The 8,727-nt window shown below is 47.0% G+C and overlaps 1 protein-coding gene across 1 annotated transcript; it reads left to right on the top strand.

Annotated features, from left to right (window-relative positions):
- Positions 1-4,879: 4,879 nt before the first annotated feature.
- On the top strand, positions 4,880-6,118 carry LOC119379012 (D-ribitol-5-phosphate cytidylyltransferase). The gene is made up of 2 exons (XM_037648142.2): positions 4,880-5,584; positions 5,666-6,118. The coding sequence occupies exons 1-2, from the start codon at positions 5,234-5,236 to the stop codon at positions 6,026-6,028; spliced, it is 714 nt and encodes a 237-aa protein (XP_037504070.1). The 5' UTR covers positions 4,880-5,233; the 3' UTR covers positions 6,029-6,118.
- The last annotated feature ends 2,609 nt before the right edge of the window (positions 6,119-8,727 follow it).

The raw sequence follows: 8,727 nt of genomic DNA, 5'->3' as shown, positions 1-8,727 counted from the left end.
ACAATTCGAAAATCACCACGCTCGCCGCGATAAGACTCTTGGTAAGCAAGAAAACGCGCAAAAAGAAAATGTTGGAGGCGACGCTACTTTGAAATTCACGCAGCAGACGGCGTGATGTCATAGATCATGACAGCGCCTACTTGGGCCTAAGTATATAGTTACTAATAGGTAAAAATGAAGTAGATTGACCTCTGAGGGGGCCATAGACTTGACATACCAAGTTTCAGAAAATTTCGTAGAGCCAATGTCGCCAAAATACGACAAGCAGAGTTTGACATCCGTGACGTCACGCGTTGAGACTTAAGCGGAAATTTGAAAATAGAACTTTGACCTTGATTTTCTCCTCTATTAAACTTATGACGGTGAAATGAATGACATTCGAGTTCTCAGAGTACACTTTATTAGTCTAAACCAATTCAGTGTTTCACTTTAGTGTCCATTTAAGAACTGAGCAAAGTCCAAGCCCGGCCTGAACCGAGCCCGCCACCTCAAACCCGGGCCCGACCCTAAGCCCGGAGCTTCATGCCCGAGCCCGGCCCGGGCCCGCCGTGAAAACTGCATTACCTGGCCCGGCCCAGGGGCCGGGCCCGGTTTTTCGGGTAGCCTCGAGCCCATGCAGTGCTTTAGTGGAGAGCTCCGGAAATTTCGACCATCTGGTGTACCTACGTGCACCTAAATCTAAGTACACGGGCCTCTAGCATTTCGCCTCCATCGAAATGCGGCCACCGCGGCTGGGATACGATCCCGCGATCTTCGGGTCAGCAGTCGAGCGCCGTAACCACTATACCGTGGCGGGCCTCACACACCATATGGTAGAGTGTATTGATTATAGAGCAGAACGTATACATTATGGTACAGTCATTTCGGTAGCTTGACTGAATGTGCCGGTCTGACGTTTCTGGAACAACACCGCGCCTCCTTCCATTTGTGAGATTGGGGTGCGTGGGTGGGTATTCATCCTAACCAGTGTGCCGTGCGAAAGCATGTCTGCATACTTTTTGGGGATGCTTTGAGTCGGCCAGGGTAGCCAGGGCTCGTGAACCTGGTGGGATATTCCGGAGAATGTGATCTCGCTCTCCAGAGATTCGTAATTCAGATCCACTAATGTTTCTTGCGTTTTTTCTTCCTTTTTCTTAAGGATATACAGTGCTTGTTTCGAAATTCGACCCGTTCGGTAGACGCTGTTTGAGAGCCCGTACATGATATACAGCTTTTCTATGCAAGTTGGGATGTATCTATGGCAACCACTCCTCCGTCGCTGATTGGCCACGGCAAATGGTGCGGGAATTCCAAGGAGGCGTCGCTACCTGTATTTTCTTTTTGCGCGTTTTCTCGCTTATTAAGCGTCTTCGCGCAGAAAGCGTGGTGTCTTTGGTATCGTGGAAGACTACTTTACTAATGCGAGAAAAATCGTTTTGCTTTTTATTGTCCCTTTAAGTCCTAGGACGCGGGTACGATTTTGTCCTATCAGGTCATCTAGCATACGAACATATATATATATATATATATACATATATATATATATATATATATATATATATATATATATATATATATATATATATATATATATATATATATATATATAATGTAGAGAAGCCTTGGGACATGGTAATGGGTTACCCTCTCCAGCGCCTTGTAGTGGGTCGTCCTCTTTGGTTGCTTGAAAAAAGAACGCCGCTCGCGCAGGGATTTCGTGCCTTGCCGTGACTTTCGCCATTGCTCATTGTCGTTGAGTGCTGTCTATTAAACACCTTAACAATTTGGTGGAGGTGCGGGGCACTTCGCTTGCAGGACTACGACATCCGCGTGCTGTACCGCAACAGACGCCAGCATGCTGACGCCGACGCCCTCTCGCGCTCTCCCTTGCCTGACGACAATGCCCCCTGCTCAGTATCTCACATAGCTGTTGCTTCAATCAGCGTTCACACCATCGCTACCGAACAGCGCAAGGATAAATGGATCACCTCGCTGATCGACTTGCTCACTGATTCGACGGCAACACCATCCACTCGCGCGTTGCGTCGTCAAGCCCACCATTTCGCCGTTCGTGACGACCTCCTGCACCGACGCAATTACAACGCCGACGGTCGCCAGTGGCTACTAGTACTAGTGATACCCCGCAGACTGGGTTCTGATATATGCGAGGCCTTCCACTCTGATCCGCAATGCAATGCGCACTCTGGGGTATCCAAAATTTACCACCGCATTCGACAACGATACTTCTGGCGTGGGATGTACCGCTACGTGCAGAAGTTCATTCGCTCCTGCCTCGATTGCCAACGCCGAAAACCTGCAACACACGTGTCGCCAGCAGGTCTACAACCATTACCTTGCCCTAACCGTCCGTTCGGGCGCGTGGGCATCGATTTGTATGGACCACTTCCTCTGACTTCGGCTGGTAACCGCTGGGCCATCGTCGCTGTCGACCATCTAACGCGATACGCCGAAACCGCCGCCCTCCCAGCGGCTACAGCGCGCGATGTTGCCTCCTTCCTACTACACCGATTCATACTGCGTCACGGTCCACCCCAAGAGCTTCTCAGCGATCGAGGCCGTGTCTTCTTATCGGAAGTCGTGGATACCATTCTGAAAGAGTGCCATGCTGTTCACCGCAAAACTACTGCTTACCACCCGCAGACGAATGGCCTAACCGAACGCTTTAACCGCACGCTCGGCGACATGCTGTCAATGTACGTCGCCGCCGATCACACCAATTGGGATGCCATTCTGCCCTTCGTCACCTACGCCTATAACACCGCCCCTCAGAGCACTACTGGTTTTTCACCGTTCTTCTTACTGTACGGAAGGCACCCGTCGCACACCATCGACACGATACTTCCATACAAGCCGGATTCATCTGAGTGTGCGCCTATTTCTGACACAGCCAGGCTCGCTGAAAAGTGTCGTACCCGGGGTAATTGTAGAGAAGCCTGGGGACATGGTAATGGGTTACCCTCTCCAGCGCCTTCTAGTGGGTCGTCCTCTTTGGTTGCTTGAAAAAAAGAACGCCGCTCGCGCAGGGAGTTCGTGCCTTGCCGTGACTGTCGCCATTACTCATTGTCGTTGAGTGCTGTCTATTAAACACCTTAACAATATATATATATATATATATATATATACATGTGAATTCATGAGCATACAGCATAAAATAAACGCATCAGTATAGATATATCTATACTGGTGAAAAAGAAAATAGAACTTCGACTGTTTTCTATTTTCTTTGCTAAGCTTTACTAAGAGCCAGCTCATTGCACGTGTCACTTCAGCTTGGCACAGAATGCCTTAGACCATGCAATGCGTAACGTTCGCGTGTGCACGAAGGCCCGACCTAGGCCTTTTAATGAGCGGGTCCGAGCCTCAAGCCCGGGCCCGGCCCACGGCTTCAAGCCCGGGCCTGGCCCAGGCCCGCAATTTCAAGCCCGAGCCCGGCCCGGGCCCGCCAGAAATCGCTTCGGACGGCCGGGTCATCGTACTTTTGCATCGTACTTGTCGACGTAGGCTAATAAAATGGCCTCACGGCGACACGGTCTGCTGACCGCACTTGGTCGATTGCCATTGATAATGTAGGCGAGGCATCGCTTGCACTGACGACGGAAGCGCGAAAAGGAATTTACCACAGAATCACTGCAAGTAAAACAACGCGCTTAGCTTTTTCAATGGGCCAAACGTACGTATGGGAAGAGAAAGACATAACTTAGCGGTTATCTTAATTTTATTTGCCTCCGGTCGAAACCGGTGGAAAAACGGACAAAGTCTAGTACACCACTGACGAAACATTTAATATACTGTGCCAAACAAAACGTCGTGCTCTGTTTCCTTCCTTATATATATATATATATATATATATATATATATATATATATATATATATATATATATATATATATATATATATATATATATATATATATATATATACCTCGATCGTATACGTACCATATCATGAACGCTGCCATGATGAACCATGATGAACGCAACACAGATCTGTGATCGCTCGAGCTTTTCGCAAATTCTGTGTGTGTGTGTGTGTGTGTGTGTGTGTGTGTGTGTGTGTGTGTGTGTGTGTGTGTGTGTGTGTGTGTGTGTGTGTGTGTGTGTGTGTGTGGCTTGTAGTTGGCGACGGCGTAGCCAGAATTTCTTTTTGGGTTGTGGGGTGGGTGGGGGAGGGTTCAGCCACCCTTTATGTGTGCTTTGTTGGTGCGTGTGTTGTATGCAAAGTTTAAAAATTTCGCGGCCACCCCTGGCTACGCCAACGGTAGTCGGTGATACTCAGTCTTTTTTTTTTTTTTTGGACTGAAATGAAGATTATAGATAGCACTCGTGGCAGTGGTACGTTAGAGTTACTATTCTAGGCACTATAGAGTTACTGTATATGCTACCTAGCATATACAGTAACTTTATGGTACGGACTTGGTGCCACGACAAAAGTTGACCGCGGCGCAACTCGCTCGCCGCTATCTTTTAGTGAGGATCGATGTCTGCATATGCGGTGCCGGTCGGCTGAATTCACGCGCCGTTTGCCCTCACAACGAGGAGTTCGATAGTTCCAACGTTTTTAGATATGTGAAAACGTTGGCTAGTTCACAATCGTGGGTGCGAGCCTTCCGCGCAAGGTTTTCGCGTAAAGCCTTGTTGCCTAGTGTTGAAAACGAAACCGAAACGACTACAAACATGACGGCCATAAATGTATATAAAAAAACTTGCCTAAAAAATTATATAAGTTTAAGCAAATTATTTATTACTTTAATAAAAAGCAACATATTAATTTAGCATTTTTTTCTGGCAACAAACAATGCAACTGGCGCGTTCGAGCACCGTAAGCAAAGCGTACGAAGACAAAACCATCCCTTGTCAAAGTCATCTGGCTGGTTCTGTAAATTTTGGCAGTGTGTTTTTGGCAGTCAACGGGTTGCAACAGCTCTACAAGTGAGCATCTGTTCAGCTACGGCAAGGTAGTGCACTGCTGCCTGCGCAGACTTCTTTCCTCGGCCAGCCTGAGCACAAAATCAACAGAATCACGCATATGTTAATCAGTCGGTCTGTCCGTTTTGTTGGTGCTTGGCGCTGTTTCGGAAAGCTCTGGCAGATTTGAACGCACCAAGCTTGCTTGGGTAAATACGCACAACACGCAATCTGCTGCTCAATTAAATACGATAGTCCATTGCCTATAAGTCGTTTTAGGCGGTGTATAAGTTGGTGGATAGCCTGTCTGCTGAGTGGTGTGCTTACGATGGACAGCGTTGTAAGTGTCGTTTTGCCAGCAGCCGGAACAGGCGAAAGGATGAAGATGAAAGTGGCCAAACAGTTCTGTGAGGTGCAAGGAAAACCAGTTATGTGTCACACAATAAGTGCATTTCTACAATACAGCTGGATATCGGATGTCGTGGTCGTCTATCCCCCAGACAAGCATTCGCTAGTGGTCAGCGCCCTGAAGACTGCCGATTTGCTGGAAAAGGTTTCACTTGTGCCTGGTGGAACGACAAGGCATAGGTCAATAATGAACGGCATGAAGCACCTCGAGCAAGATCCGCCGGATATCGTGATTATTCACGACGCCGTTCGACCCATAGTACCGAGACACGTAAGAATGCTTGTGCTTACTGAAATGCGCAACTAGTGATCGAGGCAATTAAAAAAATGTTTTCATTTGGTTTATCTGCAGGTGTTGGAGGAAGTTGTGCGGGAAGCAAAGCTGCACGGCGGAGCAGGACCAGTCGTACCTCTTGTGTCAACAGTACTGAAGATTGACAGCAAAGGATTCCTCGAAGAGTCACTAGATCGGTCCAGATATGTCGCGAGCGAGATGCCACAAGCATTTCAGTACCAGTTATTGCTAAAAGCGTATGAAAGGTGCACAGAAGAGGATTACACCAATGGCACAGAGTGCCTTGCACTTTTACATAAGCACTGTGGAGTAGCACCAAAGTTAGTTCCAGGGGCTGATGAACTGTTTAAAGTTACATACCGAAAAGATTTGTATGCTGCAGCTGGAATGCTCCAGGATGCGCATAATACTCTACCTTGAATACCAAACTCTATCAGCGATTTTAATTTTTGCACTGACAGTTTCATGCAATTTTTCATGAGGCAATTAATGCCCATGCATGCTGAATTGCTGTAGAAACCTTGCAAAACATCATTTGACAGTGGTATGCTGGAAATTAACATGGCTGTCATGGCCATTCAATCTTTGATGCTCCAAAATTCTGCACCATCACAGGTATATCATGGGATATTATTTGAGCAGTTAAGGGGTTCAAACCCCCCTCCCCCGACTAAAAAAAATGTTTAGTTTGTATGTACAGGGGTGGTCAAAAGTTCCCAGGCCGCAACGCCGGGCCGAGGAGCAGCAGCTCGCTGCTATCGGGGCGCTCTCATCGCAATCACGCCTTGGCGCACGCTGGCGTCGAGCGTGTGCGTGAATGGGGAGGAGCACCCCTCTCCATTTCTTGCTCTCCTTGAGGCCCGTGTACTTCTTGAGGCCAGTGTTTGAGGCCCGTGTACTTAGATTTAGGTGCACGTTAAAGAACCCCAGGTGGTCAAAATTTCCGGAGCCCTCCACTACGGCGTCTCTCATAATCATATGGTGGTTTTGGGACGTTAAACCCCAGATATTATTATTATTAACGCGATAGCGTTAAAGAGCTCGTATCGCAGAAATTCCGCCGTCGGCGTCGGCACCGTTGGTTGTGAGCGAAAAATCATCATCTTGTCCGTGACCGAAAAATCGAAAAAGCTGCAAATAAAATAAATAATAAAAATGTTGGATCCGAGTGAGAATCGAACCCAGGCCGTCTGCGTGTCAAGCAGGTGTTCTACCACACAGCCACGCCACTGCTTGGAGCTGCACTGAAAGTAACTTTGATGCTTCCCAAAAATACGCGTCCTGTATACAGGTGTCACGTTAGAAGATGTAATATGGCAGTAATATTGCGCGGTACATGCGTACATTGCCATCGGGCGTCACACCATATCAATATCATAACGACTTGGTGGTTTAAAGACAGCCACCCATTACAAAAGGCCCGCACATTACTGCGCGTATTCCCTTAAGGCCACGTAGTGGGTGCATCGCAATTCGAAAAAAATATTCTTGTTTAAATCATGCTACCCATTATATAAGGCACACACCTTAGTGCGCGCATTCTGTTAAACACTCGTAGTGTTCGAAGTGCGCGCCAGGGGCAGGATATCGCTATCGCGTTCAACTCTTAAAGGCGAAGCTTAAGCGGCCCCCAATTTTTATTATTATTGATAAAGAAAGCGATGTATAAACCTGGTGCGTCATGTTCCCTCACTGTCAGCTCGTCGATGTTTTACTACTGTGCAGCGTGTAGCGAGGCGGCAGTCTTCCGGAAAACTGACGCATCATGATTGCGGCCACATTTAGCTAGGCACCATATACATTACCGTGATTTTCGGCTTCCTGGAAAACAATATCGTGCGTTTAACTTTCCATTGGCACTGCGGTGGTTCTATCAGCCGTCTTCGCAGGCCATTTCGCTGCATACGAGCTTGGTCGGAGCCCGAAATGCATTCAGAAGAGCTTGTGTTGGGGCTAGTTGGAACATCTTAGTGGAATAAGCAGCGCTGCACAGTAGTAGTTTATACCTAGGTTCCTTATGAAGGAGAGCAACAAAGAGATAGAGGGATACACCACCCTCTCCCCTTCCACGCACACGCTGGACGCCAGTGTGCGCCAAGGCGTGATTGCGATGGCAGTGCCCCGATAGTAGCGAGCCGCTGCTCTGCGGCCGGGCGTTGCGGCCTGGGAACTTTTGACCACCCCTGTACATATATGTATATACATATACACACATACACACATATACCGATGTTAGACCCCCACCATTCCAGAAATAAAATCCTGGCTACGCCTGTTTGCCATCCTTACCTTAACTTACCCAGGTTCCCAAATTTTGTCGAGTAGGAAGTATATCTGCACTGAGAAGTTTCTGGGAACTTTTACATAGTATTGTGTACTAATGTTCATACATCTTGCAGTACACACAAACTATATCTGTGTGGCGTGCACGTGACTGTGCCATTTCACTGTTTAAAATACACAGCCATGCCATGAGGAACTCAACCATGTATAGAGCACTTCTACAAGGACTTTTACATGCTTTGCCACCATTTAAAAAGGACCAACTTATGAGTTTCAAGAGAGACCATTATGCAACAGTCAATGAGACACTAAAACAACCAAAAGACTACATTTTTTATATTTATGTATGCCAAACATTTCCTGCATTTTTCGCTTCTTGTCCAAACCATACATGCCAAATTAACTGGCTGTGTGGAACTTGTTTAAAATCAGTGTTGAACCTTAAATGTTTCTCATCTGTTCATTTTGATTGATGTTGGCACTGTCACTCTCCAAGCAAAGGAAGTGACAGACTCGCAGCAACTCTTAGTCAAGTAACACATCACTGCCACACCTCCTCTCCCCTATTCACTACATACTAGCACCTTAACAACTATGCTCCTCTTCACATCTCTATTCCTCATCAATCCCAAACTCTCCTTCAATGCACCTGCCATGGAAGGATTGATGACACACAAGTTCTATTTAATTCGTTTAAACAGTGCATTACAAGACGAGAGACAAGAAGAGGGGTGCACAAGGCATGCGCTGTTTCAATAAAATGAACTTCAACCAACTCGCCTACCTTACCATCTTCATTCTGTTCAGTGTTTTTTTGATCTGCTCTTATTGCAGAA

This window comes from Rhipicephalus sanguineus, chromosome 1, assembly GCF_013339695.2.
Source record: "Rhipicephalus sanguineus isolate Rsan-2018 chromosome 1, BIME_Rsan_1.4, whole genome shotgun sequence".
Classification (NCBI taxonomy): Eukaryota; Metazoa; Arthropoda; class Arachnida; order Ixodida; family Ixodidae; genus Rhipicephalus; species Rhipicephalus sanguineus.
The sequence above is the reverse complement of the archived record's forward strand: the minus strand, read 5'-3'. Positions and strand labels throughout refer to the sequence as shown.

Bases quoted from the DNA above. Each gene is read 5' to 3' on its own strand.
- LOC119379012 (XM_037648142.2), top strand. From the start codon at position 5,234: ATGGACAGCGTTGTAAGTGTCGTTTTGCCAGCAGCCGGAACAGGCGAA. The intron at 5,585-5,665 runs GTAAGAATGCTT...GTTTATCTGCAG, and splicing joins GACCCATAGTACCGAGACAC to GTGTTGGAGGAAGTTGTGCG.